The 19,819-nt window shown below is 44.7% G+C and overlaps 2 protein-coding genes across 2 annotated transcripts in view; one reads left to right on the top strand and one right to left on the bottom strand.

Moving 5' to 3' along the window:
- Window positions 1-19,819, top strand: part of LOC139388601 (regulatory factor X-associated protein) — a 1,150,577-nt gene that overhangs the window by 54,096 nt on the left and 1,076,662 nt on the right. The window lies entirely within an intron of this gene.
- The window catches only part of LOC139387947 (ALG5 dolichyl-phosphate beta-glucosyltransferase), a 21,803-nt gene continuing 9,423 nt past the window's right edge, over window positions 7,440-19,819 (bottom strand). The window contains exons 7-10 of the mRNA XM_071134344.1: window positions 14,650-14,709; window positions 13,943-14,094; window positions 11,151-11,236; window positions 7,440-8,514 (exon numbers count right to left, since the gene is read on the bottom strand). Of these exons, the coding sequence (XP_070990445.1) occupies window positions 8,399-8,514; window positions 11,151-11,236; window positions 13,943-14,094; window positions 14,650-14,709 (414 nt within the window). The 3' untranslated portion in view covers window positions 7,440-8,398. The remainder of the gene's footprint in view (window positions 8,515-11,150; window positions 11,237-13,942; window positions 14,095-14,649; window positions 14,710-19,819) is intronic.

Below are 19,819 nucleotides of genomic sequence, written 5' to 3' on the forward strand. Positions count from 1 at the left end.
TTCGTTGTCCAAACCAAGAAGGCCAACCTGAAGTATATTTATAGTGCTCAAGCGCTGATTTCTAAGTGAAGAAATGAGCTATATACTGTAAGTGTTTTCACACGTGAGCACTGGGTGTAGGGGTAATCGGTAAATGAGTGTGGCATTTTGAATGGCAGTCTTTTCCAAACGAAACACAAGACCTATTAGATGTGAAATTATGTGTCTAATGTAGAGGACTGTGTTTAGTATTTTACAATTGCAAACTGAGTGTAAAGCAGAAAATGTGCGTGCAGTTTTGCAGACTTGGTCTGAAGATCAGGTTCACATGAGTTAATGGTTTTACTGAGTGTTCCTCAAGTACCACTTTTAGTGTGTAAGAGATTGTAGAAAACAAACAAACTGTAACATGGGTTGCTGTGGGAACCAGTTAATATGGGCTGCTGTGGGAACCAGAGTTAATATGGGTTGCTGTGGGAACCAGTTAATATGGGCTGCTATGGGAACCAGAGTTAATATGGGCTGCTGTGGGAACCAGAGTTAATATGGGCTGCTATGGGAACCAGAGTTAATATGGGCTGCTGTGGGAACCAGAGTTAATATGGGCTGCTATGGGAACCAGAGTTAATATGGGTTGCTGTGGGAACCAGTTAATACGGGTTGCTGTGGGAACCAGAGTTAATATGGGTTGCTGTGGGAACCAGAGTTAATATGGATTGCTGTGGGAACCAGAGTTAATATGGGTTGCTGTGGGAACCAGAGTTAATATGGGTTGCTGTGGGAACCAGAGTTAATATGGGCTGCTGTGGGAACCAGAGTTAATATGGGTTGCTGTGGGAACCAGAGTTAATATGGGTTGCTGTGGGAACCAGAGTTAATATGGGTTGCTGTGGGAACCAGAGTTAATATGGGTTGCTGTGGGAACCAGAGTGAATATGGGTTGGCTATGGGAACCAGGGTTAATATGGGTTGCTGTGGGAACCAGAGTTAATATGGGTTGCTGTGGGAACCAGAGTTAATATGGGTTGCTGTGGGAACCAGTTAATATGGGCTGCTATGGGAACCAGAGTTAATATGGGCTGCTGTGGGAACCAGAGTTAATATGGGCTGCTATGGGAACCAGAGTTAATATGGGTTGCTGTGGAACCAGTTAATATGGGTTGCTGTGGGAACCAGAGTTAATATGGGTTGCTGTGGGAACCAGAGTTAATATGGGTTGCTGTGGGAACCATAGTTAATATGGGTTGCTGTGGGAACCAGAGTTAATATGGGTTGCTGTGGGAACCAGAGTTAATATGGGTTGCTGTGGGAAGCAGAGTTAATATGGGCTGCTGTGGGAACCAAAGTTAATATGGGTTGCTGTGGGAACCAGAGTTAATATGGGTTGCTGTGGGAACCAGAGTTAATATGGGTTGGCTATGGGAACCAGAGTTAATTTGGGTTGCTATGAGAACCAGAGTTAATATGGGTTGCTATGAGAACCAGAGTTAATATGGGTTGCCTATGGGAACCATAGTTAATATGGGTTGCTATGGGAACCAGAGTTAATATGGGTTGGCTATGGGAACCAGAGTTAATATGGGTTGCTATGAGAACCAGAGTTAATATGGGTTGGCTATGGGAACCAGAGTTAATATGGGTTGCTGTGGGAACCAGAGTTAATATGGGTTGCTGTGGGAACCAGAGTTAATATGGGCTGCTGTGGGAACCAAAGTTAATATGGGTTGCTGTGGGAACCAGAGTTAATATGGGTTGCTGTGGGAACCTGAGTTAATATGGGTTGCTATGAGAACCAGAGTTAATATGGGTTGGCTATGGGAACCAGAGTTAATGTGGGTTGCTATGAGAACCAGAGTTAATATGGGTTGGCTATGGGAACCAGAGTTAATGTGGGTTGCTATAAAAACCAGAGTTAATATGGGTTGGCTATGGGAACCATAGTTAATATGGGTTGCTATGGGAACCAGAGTTAATATGGGTTGGCTATGGGAACCAGAGTTAATATGGGTTGCTATGAGAACCAGAGTTAATATGGGTTGGCTATGGGAACCAGAGTTAATATGGGTTGCTGTGGGAACCAGAGTTAATATGGGTTGCTGTGGGAACCAGAGTTAATATGGGTTGCTGTGGGAACCAGAGTTAATATGGGTTGCTGTGGGAACCAGAGTTAATATGGGTTGCTGTGGGAACCAGAGTTAATATGGGTTGCTATGGGAACCAGAGTTAATATGGGTTGCTGTGGGAACCAGAGTTAATATGGGCTGCTGTGGGAACCAAAGTTAATATGGGTTGCTGTGGGAACCAGAGTTAATATGGGTTGCTATGGGAACCAGAGTTAATATGGGTTGGCTATGGGAACCAGAGTTAATGTGGGTTGGCTATGGGAACCAGAGTTAATGTGGGTTGCTATGAGAACCAGAGTTAACATGGGTTGCAGTGGGAACCAGAGTTAATATGGGTTGCTATGAGAACCAGAGTTAATGTGGGTTGGCTATGGGAACCAGAGTTAATGTGGGTTGCTATGAGAACCAGAGTTAATATGGGTTGGCTATGGGAACCAGAGTTAATATGGGTTGCTATGGGAACCAGAGTTAATATGGGTTGGCTATGGGAACCAGAGTTAATATGGGTTGCTATGAGAACCAGAGTTAATATGGGTTGCTGTGGGAACCAGTTAATATGGGCTGCTATGGGAACCAGAGTTAATATGGGCTGCTGTGGGAACCAGAGTTAATATGGGCTGCTATGGGAACCAGAGTTAATATGGGTTGCTGTGGGAACCAGTTAATATGGGTTGCTGTGGGAACCAGAGTTAATATGGGTTGCTGTGGGAACCAGAGTTAATATGGATTGCTGTGGGAACCAGAGTTAATATGGGTTGCTGTGGGAACCAGAGTTAATATGGGTTGCTGTGGGAACCAGAGTTAATATGGGCTGTTGTGGGAACCAGAGTTAATATGGGTTGCTGTGGGAACCAGAGTTAATATGGGTTGCTGTGGGAACCAGAGTTAATATGGGTTGCTGTGGGAACCAGAGTTAATATGGGTTGCTGTGGGAACCAGAGTGAATATGGGTTGGCTATGGGAACCAGGGTTAATATGGGTTGCTGTGGGAACCAGAGTTAATATGGGTTGCTGTGGGAACCAGAGTTAATATGGGTTGCTGTGGGAACCAGTTAATATGGGCTGCTATGGGAACCAGAGTTAATATGGGCTGCTGTGGGAACCAGAGTTAATATGGGCTGCTATGGGAACCAGAGTTAATATGGGTTGCTGTGGAACCAGTTAATATGGGTTGCTGTGGGAACCAGAGTTAATATGGGTTGCTGTGGGAACCAGAGTTAATATGGGTTGCTGTGGGAACCAAAGTTAATATGGGTTGCTGTGGGAACCAGAGTTAATATGGGTTGCTGTGGGAACCAGAGTTAATATGGGTTGCTGTGGGAACCAGAGTTAATATGGGCTGCTGTGGGAACCAAAGTTAATATGGGTTGCTGTGGGAACCAGAGTTAATATGGGTTGCTGTGGGAACCAGAGTTAATATGGGTTGGCTATGGGAACCAGAGTTAATTTGGGTTGCTATGAGAACCAGAGTTAATATGGGTTGCTATGAGAACCAGAGTTAATATGGGTTGGCTATGGGAACCATAGTTAATATGGGTTGCTATGGGAACCAGAGTTAATATGGGTTGGCTATGGGAACCAGAGTTAATATGGGTTGCTATGAGAACCAGAGTTAATATGGGTAGGCTATGGGAACCAGAGTTAATATGGGTTGCTGTGGGAACCAGAGTTAATATGGGTTGCTGTGGGAACCAGAGTTAATATGGGCTGCTGTGGGAACCAAAGTTAATATGGGTTGCTGTGGGAACCAGAGTTAATATGGGTTGCTGTGGGAACCTGAGTTAATATGGGTTGCTATGAGAACCAGAGTTAATATGGGTTGGCTATGGGAACCAGAGTTAATGTGGGTTGCTATGAGAACCAGAGTTAATATGGGTTGGCTATGGGAACCAGAGTTAATGTGGGTTGCTATGAGAACCAGAGTTAATATGGGTTGGCTATGGGAACCATAGTTAATATGGGTTGCTATGGGAACCAGAGTTAATATGGGTTGGCTATGGGAACCAGAGTTAATATGGGTTGCTATGAGAACCAGAGTTAATATGGGTTGGCTATGGGAACCAGAGTTAATATGGGTTGCTGTGGGAACCAGAGTTAATATGGGTTGCTGTGGGAACCAGAGTTAATATGGGTTGCTGTGGGAACCAGAGTTAATATGGGTTGGCTATGGGAACCAGAGTTAATATGGGTTGGCTATGGGAACCAGAGTTAATATGGGTTGGCTATGGGAACCAGAGTTAATATGGGTTGCTGTGGGAACCACAGTTAATATGGGTTGCTGTGGGAACCAGAGTTAATATGGGTTGCTGTGGGAACCAGAGTTAATATGGGTTGCTGTGGGAACCAGAGTTAATATGGGTTGCTGTGGGAACCAGAGTTAATATGGGTTGCTGTGGGAACCAGAGTTAATATGGGTTGCTGTGGGAACCAGAGTTAATATGGGTTGCTGTGGGAACCAGAGTTAATATGGGTTGCTGTGGGAACCAGAGTGAATATGGGTTGGCTATGGGAACCAGGGTTAATATGGGTTGCTGTGGGAACCAGAGTTAATATGGGTTGCTGTGGGAACCAGAGTTAATATGGGTTGCTGTGGGAACCAGTTAATATGGGCTGCTATGGGAACCAGAGTTAATATGGGCTGCTGTGGGAACCAGAGTTAATATGGGCTGCTATGGGAACCAGAGTTAATATGGGTTGCTGTGGAACCAGTTAATATGGGTTGCTGTGGGAACCAGAGTTAATATGGGTTGCTGTGGGAACCAGAGTTAATATGGGTTGCTGTGGGAACCAAAGTTAATATGGGTTGCTGTGGGAACCAGAGTTAATATGGGTTGCTGTGGGAACCAGAGTTAATATGGGTTGCTGTGGGAACCAGAGTTAATATGGGCTGCTGTGGGAACCAAAGTTAATATGGGTTGCTGTGGGAACCAGAGTTAATATGGGTTGCTGTGGGAACCAGAGTTAATATGGGTTGGCTATGGGAACCAGAGTTAATTTGGGTTGCTATGAGAACCAGAGTTAATATGGGTTGCTATGAGAACCAGAGTTAATATGGGTTGGCTATGGGAACCATAGTTAATATGGGTTGCTATGGGAACCAGAGTTAATATGGGTTGGCTATGGGAACCAGAGTTAATATGGGTTGCTATGAGAACCAGAGTTAATATGGGTTGGCTATGGGAACCAGAGTTAATATGGGTTGCTGTGGGAACCAGAGTTAATATGGGTTGCTGTGGGAACCAGAGTTAATATGGGCTGCTGTGGGAACCAAAGTTAATATGGGTTGCTGTGGGAACCAGAGTTAATATGGGTTGCTGTGGGAACCTGAGGTAATATGGGTTGCTATGAGAACCAGAGTTAATATGGGTTGGCTATGGGAACCAGAGTTAATGTGGGTTGCTATGAGAACCAGAGTTAATATGGGTTGGCTATGGGAACCAGAATTAATGTGGGTTGCTATGAGAACCAGAGTTAATATGGGTTGGCTATGGGAACCATAGTTAATATGGGTTGCTATGGGAACCAGAGTTAATATGGGTTGGCTATGGGAACCAGAGTTAATATGGGTTGCTATGAGAACCAGAGTTAATATGGGTTGGCTATGGGAACCAGAGTTAATATGGGTTGCTGTGGGAACCAGAGTTAATATGGGTTGCTGTGGGAACCAGAGTTAATATGGGTTGCTGTGGGAACCAGAGTTAATATGGGTTGGCTATGGGAACCAGAGTTAATATGGGTTGGCTATGGGAACCAGAGTTAATATGGGTTGGCTATGGGAACCAGAGTTAATATGGGTTGCTGTGGGAACCACAGTTAATATGGGTTGCTGTGGGAACCAGAGTTAATATGGGTCGCTGTGGGAACCAGAGTTAATATGGGTCGCTGTGGGAACCAGAGTTAATATGGGTTGCTGTGGGAACCAGAGTTAATATGGGTTGCTGTGGGAACCAGAGTTAATATGGGTTGCTGTGGGAACCAGAGTTAATATGGGTTGCTGTGGGAACCAGAGTTAATATGGGTTGCTGTGGGAACCAGAGTTAATATGGGTTGCTGTGGGAACCAGAGTGAATATGGGTTGGCTATGGGAACCAGGGTTAATATGGGTTGCTGTGGGAACCAGAGTTAATATGGGTTGCTGTGGGAACCAGAGTTAATATGGGTTGCTGTGGGAACCAGAGTTAATATGGGTTGCTGTGGGAACCAGAGTTAATATGGGTTGCTGTGGGAACCAGAGTTAATATGGGTTGCTGTGGGAACCAGAGTTAATATGGGTTGGCTATGGGAACCAGAGTTAATATGGGTTGGCTATGGGAACCAGAGTTAATATGGGTTGGCTATGGGAACCAGAGTTAATATGGGTTGCTGTGGGAACCACAGTTAATATGGGTTGCTGTGGGAACCAGAGTTAATATGGGTTGCTGTGGGAACCAGAGTTAATATGGGTTGCTGTGGGAACCAGAGTTAATATGGGTTGCTGTGGGAACCAGAGTTAATATGGGTTGCTGTGGGAACCAGAGTTAATATGGGTTGCTGTGGGAACCAGAGTTAATATGGGTTGCTGTGGGAACCAGAGTTAATATGGGTTGCTGTGGGAACCAGAGTTAATATGGGTTGCTGTGGGAACCAGAGTGAATATGGGTTGGCTATGGGAACCAGGGTTAATATGGGTTGCTGTGGGAACCAGAGTTAATATGGGTTGCTGTGGGAACCAGAGTTAATATGGGTTGCTGTGGGAACCAGAGTTAATATGGGTTGCTGTGGGAACCAGAGTTAATATGGGTTGCTGTGGGAACCAGAGTGAATATGGGTTGGCTATGGGAACCAGGGTTAATACATCTGAATGCATCAGCCAAATGTCTGTAACAATGTGGAAAGATCACTGAAAGAAGTGGCTTGCACTTCCCAAATGGCACCCCATTACTCCCTTTCTAGTGCACTTTGACCAGGGCCCATAGTACTGTGGTAAAAAGGTAGTGCATTATATAGGGAATAAGATGCCTACATGGGACACAATCTGAGAGAAGAAGTGTTCTCCTCTAGGTGCAGGTCTAGGATCAGTTCCCTCTCCCCCAATCGTTAAAACAGGGAAATGTTAAACTGACCCAAGATCAGAGGAAACTTCACCTTAGACCATTACAGGGTTGGTACCCCTCAGTATTCTCCACAATATGGTGATTATTGTAATAACATATTGTAGAGAATTCCAAGGGCAGCCCTGGACAAAACTCAAAAATGGGCAAAGCAACTGTCAACCCAACACCTTACCCATAATGCAAAGAGATCCTAACCCCTTGACAAGTTGTTGGGTTAAGGTCGCTACGATATTTATAAGAATTATATTTTGCATTTAATTTATTCTTAGCCACATTACCAGTTACAACATGTGATAATAATTAACATGAAAAAAACAAAAACATTAATCATTAGAGCTGATTTTCATTTAATTTGTTTCAGTCCATCCTTCTACATTACAGACATACATATACAACCAATTAACCCTCATTGAAAATGACACCTTCCATTTTACCTAACCAAAATCATGATCCATTTGATCCCTCAGAGACACAGTCAACATTCCTCTTCATCCACCCAAACAGTTTGACAGAAATGTAAAAAAAAATGAGTAACATGGTACATGGATTGATCATGTGGTGAGTGTATCTGAAACCGTGGCAACAGCATGTGCATGTTACCACGGACACCACAAACCCTTTTTCAGGTGAAGGAAAGAAACAAGTATTCTGAACCTGGCAATAGGCGGGACAGACCGACAATCATCTAAAGATTTCTCAGCCAATGGCAATGTTCGAAAGAGAACATAGCCCTCCCATTGACACATTTTTTAAAAACCTTTATTTAACTTGGCAAGTCAGTTAAGAACAAATTCTTATTTTCAATGACGGCCTAGGAACTGTTCAGGGGCAGAACGACCTTGTCAGCTCAGGGGTTTGAACTTGCAACCTTTCGGTTACTAGTCCAACGCTCTAACCACTAGGCTACCCTGCCGCCACCAAAATCTCAATAGTCTAAAAATAGCTTCCCCTCCTCAATCTGCAGAGGACGTTAAAGAGCTGAACAGGTGAAAACAAACTCCCAGTAGGCATCCTCTTCAATGCTTTCACCTGGCCTGCTAGTTCAGATCAGTGCAGCTGAAGGGGAGGACACAAGGAGAGCAAGCCACATCAGACTATTGAGCCGCAGCCCACAACTGAGTTCACGGTAATCCCGTCCAACGAGGAAGTTCATCTGTCCAATCGGAGGGCTGTCTCATTGTGCGAGGGCTGATGTGATTGGCTCTAGTCGGTCTTGCGAGGGCTTTCCAGTCTCCAGGCACCGGTGATGTAACGCAGGCGGATGAACACCAGGTCTCGACCCATCTGTAGCCAGCTCCACACTGGCACCAGCTTGGACCCTACAACAACACATAACACATTAAGGGCTGTATCCAGGTTGAACTCCACTTTGCCTCATGCTTAAGAAGAACATCCCTTAGCTGTGGTATATTGGTCATATATCCCACCCCCTCGAGCCTTATACCCCACCCCCTCGGGCCTTATACCCCACCCCCTCGGGCCTTATACCCCACCCCCTCGGGCCTTATAGCTTCATTATACCACATAACCAGCTTATAACACCTCAAGCCAGCAGGCAGCCTAGCGGTTAAGATGGGTTATAACCTTATAACACATTATAATGTACTATAACAGCAGGTCTCTACTCATCATTAGCCAGCTCCAAACTGTCACCAGCTTTTTAACCAGTTACGATAATGTCACTACACAGAAACCACTACCATATTAGTTAACCAGTAGCCCACGACTGGAAACATCCGAGACACTAAAACACATCCAATCTACTTACGTATTCTCTCATTTTAAAATGACAGTACAGTGAAGAGTCGGGAGACTGGTTAACAGTGAGGGGGGGGGGGGAGATCCGAGGCTCGAACCCCGGTCACCGTGGGGGCATGTTTGGTCTGGGTGTTACCGCTGCACTCCAGAACTGTACAGCACATTGCTGTGAGAAAGTCATGTTTCAGGCCTACGTGAATAAAATCAAACGACCCAAACAGCCCAGACAGGTTTGATTAGGTTAAAACTCGAAGCTACAGTACGTAAGACTGAATAGGACACTACTGATTATCCACCTTAAAACTCACCTCCCTCAGTCCAGTTGTGTGTGTGTGTGTGTGTGTGCGCGTATGTGTGTGTATTAGGGTTGAATAGCGGTAACCGGGTTACTGAGATTTCCCCACACAAACCCGCTCCCTTTTCCCGGGATAAATAACTGTGAGAAACCGGTCAATTCTAATAAATGATTTATATGAGCAGCATGCCGTGAAACAGAACTGTTAAATTAAAACGCCATGTCTAAATCTGTCTTCTCTACGGGTCATGGCCTAATCTCTGCTATCTGCATGATCAATCATCAACACTCAGGGTGAGGATAGACAGGCACTCAGAGTGAGGATAGACAGGCACTCAGAGTGAGGATAGACAGGCACTCAGAGTGAGGATAGACAGGCACTCAGAGTGAGGATAGACAGGCACTCAGAGTGAGGATAGACAGGCACTCAGAGTGAGGATAGACAGGCACTCAGGGTGAGGATAGACAGGCACTCAGGGTGAGGATAGACAGGCACTCAGGGTGAGGATAGACAGGCACTCAGGGTGAGGATAGACAGGCACTCAGAGTGAGGATAGACAGGCACTCAGAGTGAGGATAGACAGGCACTCAGAGTGAGGATAGACAGGCACTCAGAGTGAGGATAGACAGGCACTCAGAGTGAGGATAGACAGGCACTCAGAGTGAGGATAGACAGGCACTCAGAGTGAGGATAGACAGGCACTCAGAGTGAGGATAGACAGGCACTCAGAGTGAGGATAGACAGCACATTTCAGTATGAATGCATCATCTCGTCATGTTAAACATTTTGTTGTTGTTGTTGTTGTGAATGATGGGTTATGCATAGGCTAAGCTAAACTTTGAACTTATAGCCTCGGTCTCTTGTGCAATACACACCTGAGCTCCCACTGGGCCCTCTCCTTCGTGTTCCTAGACTAGACTAGAACAGCTTGCTGGACATTTCCTATACTCATAGACTATTGGAAGAGGGATGCAAGTTCTTGTTTGCCGAATGTTGAATACGGCAGCCAATAGAACTCATGGCCACAGGCCAGGTAGTGTGTAAGAAGAGTGAACGTGTGATGGCATTAGGGTATGTAACAGGTATTTGTTAAAAATACCGTTCAATCTTCGTGAAGAGGAGTGATAGCCGTCTGCATCTCATTCGAGTCCAAATATTATTCAAGGATGTCATTGGAATGATGAAGATGAGGAGGACGAAACAGTTGAAAGCAAGGAAAGAATGAAGCAACGAGAGAAAGAGGAGGTAGCTAATAGCATTATGGGAAATATTATGAAAAAGATATGTCAGCCTACTAATTAAATAAATTTAAAAAAAAAATAAATAAGCCCTATTATATTTCAAAATTAAAATCAAATTCGCCACGTCCTGCACCAGAATCACGTTCTCTCCCAGCTTCCTGGTTTGAATGAGAAGCGTAATTCCAGTCTATATAATACAGTATAATTCAATACAGTACAATAATACAGTTTACACTCAAAAACGTTAGCCTATTGGAGCTAGTTTCATTCATTTACCCAAGAGGCTATATGTAGGTCTATTGGATAACAGCACAATTATTTTGGCTTTTATGGGCTTGTGATCATTAAATATCTTTAATGTAGGGATAATCAAATATCTTTAATGTAGGGATCATCAAATATCTTTAATGTAGGGATAATCAGAGTCAGGTATCATCAGGTTAGAATGTTCATGCTGATCAAAGCTCTAATAAAATCTAGACAGTTATCTGCTTTAGAATGACACTCCCGGTTTTGTCGGAAAATACAGGATTAACTGGGAGAAAAGTTACATCTTCTCGGGATGCAACATTTTTTAAATACCGGGGAAATATTCAACGCTAGGGTGTATGTTTATAAGTGTGAGGGACTCACCCATCTCAGTCTAGTTGACAGACTTACCTTCTATCTCAGTCCAGTTGACAGCCACCTCGGCTATGGGTATCTTAAAGCACTGAGCGATATACAGCAGCTCCACGTCAAAGGCCCTGTGGAACAGTAGAACATTCTAGTTACAATGTTTTTACAACGACAACAACGGCCCTGTGGAACAGTAGAACATTCTAGTTACAATGTTTTTACAACGATGACAACAATAACGGCCCTGTGGAACAGCACAACATTCTAGTTACAATGTTTTTACAACGACGACAACAACAACAACAAAGGCCCTGTGGAACAGTACAACATTCTAGTTACAATGTTTTTACAACGACAACAACAAAGGCCCTGTGGAACAGCACAACATTCTAGTTACAATGTTTTTACAACGACAACAACAACAACAACAACAACAACAACAACGACAACAACAACAACAACAAAGGCCCTGTGGAACAGCACAACATTCTAGTTACAATGTTTTACAACGACGACAACAACAACAACAAAGGCCCTGTGGAACAGCACAACATTCTAGTTACAATGTTTTTACAACGACAACAACAACAACAACAACAACAACAACAACAACGACAACAACAACAACGGCCCTGTGGAACAGCACAACATTCTAGTTACAATGTTTTACAACGACGACAACAACAACAACAAAGGCCCTGTGGAACAGCACAACATTCTAGTTACAATGTTTTTACAACGACAACAACAACAACAACAACAACAACAACAACGACAACAACAACAACAAAGGCCCTGTGGAACAGCACAACATTCTAGTTACAATGTTTTTACAACGACAACAACAACAAAGGCCCTGTGGAACAGTACAACATTCTAGTTACAATGTTTTACAACAACAACAACGGCCCTGTGGAACAGTACAACATTCTAGTTACAATGTTTTACAACAACAACAACGGCCCTGTGGAACAGTACAACATTCTAGTTACAATGTTTTACAACAACAACAACGGCCCTGTGGAACAGTACAACATTCTAGTTACAATGTTTTTACAACGATGACAACAACAACGGCCCTGTGGAACAGCACAACATTCTAGTTACAATGTTTTACAACAACAACAACAACAACAACAACAACAAAGGCCCTGTGGAACAGTACAACATTCTAGTTACAATGTTTTACAACAACAACAACGGCCCTGTGGAACAGTACAACATTCTAGTTACAATGTTTTTACAACGACAACAACGACAACAAAGGCCTTGTGGAACAGTACAACATTCTAGTTACAATGTTTTTACAACGATGACAACAACAACAAAGGCCCTGTGGAACAGTACAACATTCTAGTTACAATGTTTTTACAACGATGACAACAACAACAAAGGCCCTGTGGAACAGTACAACATTCTAGTTACAATGTTTTACAACGACGACAACAACAACAACGGCCCTGTGGAACAGTACAACATTCTAGTTACAATGTTTTTACAACGACAACAACGACAACAACGGCCCTGTGGAACAGTACAACATTCTAGTTACAATGTTTTTACAACGACAACAACAACGGCCCTGTGGAACAGTACAACATTCTAGTTACAATGTTTTTACAACGACAACAACAACAAAGGCCCTGTGGAACAGTACAACATTCTAGTTACAATGTTTTTACAACGACAACAACGGCCCTGTGGAACAGTACAACATTCTAGTTACAATGTTTTTACAACGATGACAACAACAACGGCCCTGTGGAACAGTACAACATTCTAGTTACAATGTTTTTACAACGATGACAACAACAACGGCCCTGTGGAACAGTACAACATTCTAGTTACAATGTTTTTACAACGACAACAACGGCCCTGTGGAACAGTACAACATTCTAGTTACAATGTTTTTACAACGACAACAACAACAACGGCCCTGTGGAACAGTACAACATTCTAGTTACAATGTTTTTACAACGACAACAACGGCCCTGTGGAACAGTACAACATTCTAGTTACAATGTTTTTACAACGACAACAACGGCCCTGTGGAACAGTACAACATTCTAGTTACAATGTTTTTACAACGATGACAACAACAACAAAGGCCCTGTGGAACAGTACAACATTCTAGTTACAATGTTTTTACAACGATGACAACAACAACAAAGGCCCTGTGGAACAGCACAACATTCTAGTTACAATGTTTTTACAACGATGACAACAACAACAAAGGCCCTGTGGAACAGTATCACACCATATTCAGTGCTAGTCCTTGACTAGTAAACTTTTGTTTTCTGTCATGATCAAGTTGTTTAGAGAGACTATACCAGCGCACCGTTCATTCAAATTGTAGTTATTGGAAGTACAGATTGTGTTGCTAATGGTCTCGTCCAGAGAGAGTGACCGTACCATTGCTCCATTCAAATTCAAGTTGTAGTTATTGTGAGCTAGTGGTCTCGTAAAATGAGAGACCGTACCACTGCGCCAGAGACAAGGTCTTGCACTTTCCCCATACATTTTATTGTTTAAATTAAGCCATCTAATTACTATGTAATAACCATCATTCACAACTTGCAAATATAATGTGAGGTCAAATTTGCTCCTTCAGATAAGTTTTTGAAGGGGTTAGAATAGAACTACCCCGTTATTATAGAATTTCTTATAGCAGGTAAACGTTGGTATAAGAAAGAGAGAGACCTTACTATCGCTCCACGTGCAGGGAGGATATTTATTTTAACTAAGTAGAATACAATACGAGGTAAACACCAATACATTTTGGTATTGGGTGAGCGGTTAAGTTAGCGTTTTTTTTGGGGGGGGGGGCACCTTACCATCGCTCCACATGTAGGGAGGAAAAGGTTTTGAGGGCGGCCTCGCGGGTGAAGAGCTTGAAGCCACACTGTGTGTCCTTGATGCCTCGCACACAGAAAAACCAAACCAGGAAGTGGAACCCATACATCAGGAACGTACGGAACATGGACCGCTACCATGGAAACACAAACAAAACAAATGAATCTACAAGACATTGGTGTGTTTTTTTGGGGGGGGCATCTATGCATTTCATCACAGGGTTACTTAGGTGAGAGAGTGGGTGAGTGAGTGAGTGAGAGAGAGAGATGGGAGAAAGAGAGATGGGAGAAAGAGAGATGGGAGAAAGAGAGATGGGAGAAAGAGAGATGGGAGAAAGAGAGAGAAATGGGAGAAAGAGAGAGAGAAATGGGAGAAAGAGAGAGAGAAATGGGAGAAAGAGAGAGAGAAATGGGAGAAAGAGAGAAATGGGAGAAAGAGAGAGAGAGAGAAATGGGAGAAAGAGAGAAATGGGAGAAAGAGAGAAATGGGAGAAAGAAAGAGAGAGAAATGGGAGAAAGAGAGAGAGAGAGAAATGGGAGAAAGAGAGAGAGAGATGGGAGAAAGAGAGAGAGAGAGAGATGGGAGAAAGAGAGAGAGAGAGAGATGGGAGAAAGAGAGAGAGAGATGGGAGAAAGAGCGAGAGAAATGGGAGAAAGAGCGAGAGAAATGGGAGAAAGAGAGAGTGTACCGAAGCGACTGCCTCCTCCTCCAGGTGTGCTCTGGACCCACAGGATATAGCCATGTTCTCCTGTAACACACAAGCTTTTCGTTATTTAACCGGGAGATATACAGAAAGTCCCATTGAAATCAAATCAACATTTTATTAGTCACATACACATGTTTAGCAGATGTTATTGCAGGTGTAGCTAAATGCTTGTGTTCCTAACTCCAACAGTGCAGTAGTATCTAACAATACTCAACAATACACACAAATCTTAAAGTAAAAGAATGGAACTAAGAAATATATAAAGATTAGGATGAGCAATGTCAGAGTAGCAATGACTAAAATACAGTAGAATAGAATACAGCATATACATATGAGATGAGTAAAGCAGTATGCAAACATTATTAATGTGACCAGTGTTCCATGTCTATGTACGTAGAGCAGCAGTCTCTAAATCAAATCAAATTTTATTTGTCACATACACATGGTTAGCAGATGTTAATGCGAGTGTAGCGAAATGCTTGTGCTTCTAGTTCCGACAATGCAGTAATAACAAGTAATCTAACTAACAATTCCAAAACTACTGTCTTGTACACAGTGTAAGGGGATAAAGAATATGTACATAAGGATATATGAATGAGTGATGGTACAGAGCAGCATAGGCAAGATACAGTAGATGGTATCGAGTACAGTATATACATATGAGATGAGTATGTAAACAAAGTGGCATAGTTTAAAGTGGCTAGTGATACATGTATTACATAAGGATACAGTCGATGATATAGAGTACAGTATATACGTATGCATATGAGATGAATAATGTAGGGTAAGTAACATTATATAAGGTAGCATTGTTTAAAGTGGCTAGTGATATATTTACATAATTTCCCATCAATTCCCATTATTAAAGTGGCTGGAGTTGAGTCAGTGTCAGTGTGTTGGCAGCAGCCACTCTGTGTTAGTGGTGGCTGTTTAACAGTCTGATGGCCTTGAGATAGAAGCTGTTTTTCAGTCTCTCGGTCCCAGCTTTGATGCACCTGTACTGACCTCGCCTTCTGGATGATAGCGGGGTGAACAGGCAGTGGCTCGGGTGGTTGATGTCCTTGATGATCTTTATGGCCTTCCTGTAACATCGGGTGGTGTAGGTGTCCTGGAGGGCAGGTAGTTTGCCCCCGGTGATGCGTTGTGCAGACCTCACTACCCTCTGGAGAGCCTTACGGTTGTGGGTGGAGCAGTTGCCGTACCAGGCGGTGATACAGCCCGCCAGGATGCTCTCGATTGTGCATCTGTAGAAGTTTGTGAGTGCTTTTGGTGACAAACCAAATTTCTTCAGCCTCCTGAGGTTGAAGAGGCGCTGCTGCGCCTTCTTCACGATGCTGTCTGTGTGAGTGGACCAATTCAGTTTGTCTGTGATGTGTATGCCGAGGAACTTAAAACTTGCTACCCTCTCCACTACTGTTCCATCGATGTGGATAGGGGGGTGTTCCCTCTGCTGTTTCCTGAAGTCCACAATCATCTCCTTAGTTTTGTTGACGTTGAGTGTGAGGTTATTTTCCTGACACCACACTCTGAGGGCCCTCACCTCCTCCCTGTAGGCCGTCTCATCGTTGTTGGTAATCAAGCCTACCACTGTTGTGTCGTCCGCAAACTTGATGATTGAGTTGGAGGCGTGCGTGGCCACGCAGTCGTGGGTGAACAGGGAGTACAGGAGAGGGCTCAGAACGCACCCTTGTGGGGCCCCAGTGTTGAGGATCAGCGGGGTGGAGATGTTGTTGCCTACCCTCACCACCTGGGGGCGGCCCGTCAGGAAGTCCAGTACCCAGTTGCACAGGGCGGGGTCAAGACCCAGGGTCTCTTGATGACGAGCTTGGAGGGTACTATGGTGTTGAATGCCGAGCTGTAGTCGATGAACAGCATTCTCACATAGGTTTTCCTCTTGTCCAGATGGGTTAGGGCAGTGTGCAGTGTGGTTGAGATTGCATCGTCTGTGGACCTATTTGGGCGGTAAGCAAATTGGAGTGGGTCTAGGGTGTCGGGTAGGGTGGAGGTGATATGGTCCTTGACTAGTCTCTCAAAGCACTTCATGATGACGGAAGTGAGTGCTACGGGGCGGTAGTCGTTTAGCTCAGTTACCTTAGCTTTCTTGGGAACAGGAACAATGGTGGCCCTCTTGAAGCATGTGGGAACAGCAGACTGGTATAGGGATTGATTGAATATGTCCGTAAACACACCGGCCAGCTGGTCTGCGCATGCTTTGAGGGCGCGGCTGGGGATGCCGTCTGGGCCTGCAGCCTTGCGAGGGTTAACACGTTTAAATGTCTTACTCACCTTGGCTGCAGTGAAGGAGAGTCCGCATGTTTTCGTTCAGGCCGTGTCAGTGGCACTGTATTGTCCTCAAAGCGGGCAAAAAAGTTATTTAGTCTGCCTGGGAGCAAGACATCCTGGTCCGTGACTGGGCTGGATTTCTTCCTGTAGTCCGTGATTGACTGTAGACCCTGCCACATGCCTCTTGTGTCTGAGCCGTTGAATTGAGATTCTACTTTGTCTCTGTACTGGCGCTTAGCTTGTTTGATAGCCTTGCGGAGGGAATAGCTGCACTGTTTGTATTCGGTCATGTTACCAGACACCTTGCCCTGATTAAAAGCAGTGGTTCGCGCTTTCAGTTTCACACGAATGCTGCCATCAATCCACGGTTTCTGGTTAGGGAATGTTTTAATCGTTGCTATGGGAGCGACATCTTCAACGCACGTTCTAATGAACTCGCACACCGAATCAGCGTATTCGTCAATGTTGTTATCTGACGCAATACGAAACATCTCCCAGTCCACGTGATGGAAGCAGTCTTGGAGTGTGGAGTCAGCTTGGTCGGACCAGCGTTGGACAGACCTCAGCGTGGGAGCCTCTTGTTTTAGTTTCTGTCTGTAGGCAGGGATCAACAAAATGGAGTCGTGGTCAGCTTTTCCGAAAGGGGGGCGGGGCAGGGCCTTATATGCGTCGCGGAAGTTAGAGTAACAATGATCCAAGGTCTTTCCACCCCTGGTTGCGCAATCGATATGCTGATAAAATTTGGGGAGTCTTGTTTTCAGATTAACCTTGTTAAAATCCCCAGCTACAATGAATGCAGCCTCCGGATAAATCGTTTCCAGTTTGCAGAGAGTTAAATAAAGTTCGTTCAGAGCCATCGATGTGTCTGCTTGGGGGGGGGATATATACGGCTGTGATTGTAATCGAAGATAATTCTCTTGGTAGATAATGCGGTCTACATTTGATTGTGAGGAATTCTAAATCAGGTGAACAGAAGGATTTGAGTTCCTGTATGTTTCTTTCATCACACCATGTCACGTTGGCCATGAGGCATACGCCCCCGCCCCTCTTCTTACCAGAAAGATGTTTGTTTCTGTCAGCGCGATGCGTGGAGAAAGCCGTTGGCTGCACCGCTTCGGATAGAGTCTCTCCAGTGAGCCATGTTTCAGTGAAGCAAAGGACGTTACAGTCTCTGATGTCCCTCTGGAATGCTACCCTTGCTCGGATTTCATCAACCTTGTTGTCAAGAGACTGGACATTGGCAAGAAGAATGCTAGGGAGTGGTGCACGGTGTGCCCGTCTCCGGAGTCTGACCAGAAGACCGCCTCGTTTCCCTCTCTTTCGGAGTCGTTTTTTTGGGTCGCTGCATAGGATCCATTCCGTTGTCCTGTTTGTAAGGCAGAACACAGGATCCGCGTCGCGAAAAACATATTCTTGGTCGTACTGATGGTGAGTTGACGCTGATCTTATATTCAGTAGTTCTTCTCGACTGTATGTAATGAAACCTAAGAAGACCTGGGGTACTAATGTAAGAAATAACACGTAAAAAAACAAAAAACTGCATAGTTTCCTAGGAACGCGAAGCGAGGCGGCCATCTCTGTCGGCGCCGGAACTTTCTAAGGTGCAGGGTTGAGTAACCGGGTGGAAGCCGCCCAATGATGGCTGTTTAACAGTCTGAAGGCCTTGAGATAGAAGCTGTTTTTCAGTCTCTCGGTCCCAGCTTTGATGCACCTGATCTTTTTGGCCTTCCTGTGACATTGGGTACTGTAGGTGTCATGGAGGGCAGGCAGTGTGCCCCCAGTGATGTTTTGGGATGACCGTACCACCCTATGGAGAGCCCTGCGGTTGAGGACGGTGCAGTTGCCGTACCAGGCGGTGATACAGCCCGACAGGATGCTCTCAATTGTGCATCTGTAAAAGTTTGTGAGGGTCTTAGGTGCCAAGCAGAATTTCTTTAGCGTACTGAGGTTGAAGAGGCGCAGATTGTCAATGATGTGTACGCCAAGAAACTTGAAGCTTTTCACCTTCTCCACTGCGGTCCTGTTAATGTGGATAGGGGCGTGCCCCCTCTGCTGTTTCCTGAAGTCTACGATCAGCTCCTTCATTTTGTTGACGTTGAGGGAGAGGTAATTTTCCTGGCACCACTCTGCCAGGGCCCTCACCTCCTCCCTGTAGGCTGTCTCGTCATCATTGGTAATCAGGCCTTCTACTGTTGTGTCATCTGCAAACTTGATGATTGAGTTGGAGGGCCACGCAGTCATGGGTGAACAGGGAGTACAGGAAAGGGCTGAGCACACACCCTTGTGGGGCCCCTGTGTTGAGGATAAGCAAAGAAAAGGTGTTATTTCCTAACTTAACCACCTAGGGGTGGCCCGTCAGGAAGTCCAGGACCCAGTTGCAGAGGGTGGGGTTCAGACCCAAGGCCCCAAGCTAAATGATGAGCCTGGATAGTACTATGGTGTTGAAGGCTGAGCTGTAGTCAATGAACAGCATTCTTATATAGGGATTCGTCTAGTCCAGATGGGATAGGGCAGTATGCAGTGCGTCTGTGGATCTATTGGGGCGGTAAGAAAATTGAAGTGGGTCTAGGGTGTCAGGTAAGGTAGAGGTGATATGATCCTTAACTTGCCTCTCAAAACACTTCATGATGACAGAAGGGAGTGCTACGGGGAGATAGTAATTTAGTTCAGTTACCTTTCGCTTTCTTGGGTACAGGAACAATGGTGGGTATCTTGAAGCATGTGGGGACAGTAGACTGGGATAGGGAGAGATTGAATATTTCCGTAAACACTCCAGCCACTCCAGGAATCGACTAGGGATGCAGTCTGGACAGGCAGCATTGCGAGGGTTAACATGCTTAAATGTCTTACTCACGTCGGCCACGGAGAA

This window comes from Oncorhynchus clarkii, chromosome 29 (genome assembly GCF_045791955.1).
Source record: "Oncorhynchus clarkii lewisi isolate Uvic-CL-2024 chromosome 29, UVic_Ocla_1.0, whole genome shotgun sequence".
NCBI lineage: Eukaryota > Metazoa > Chordata > Actinopteri > Salmoniformes > Salmonidae > Oncorhynchus > Oncorhynchus clarkii.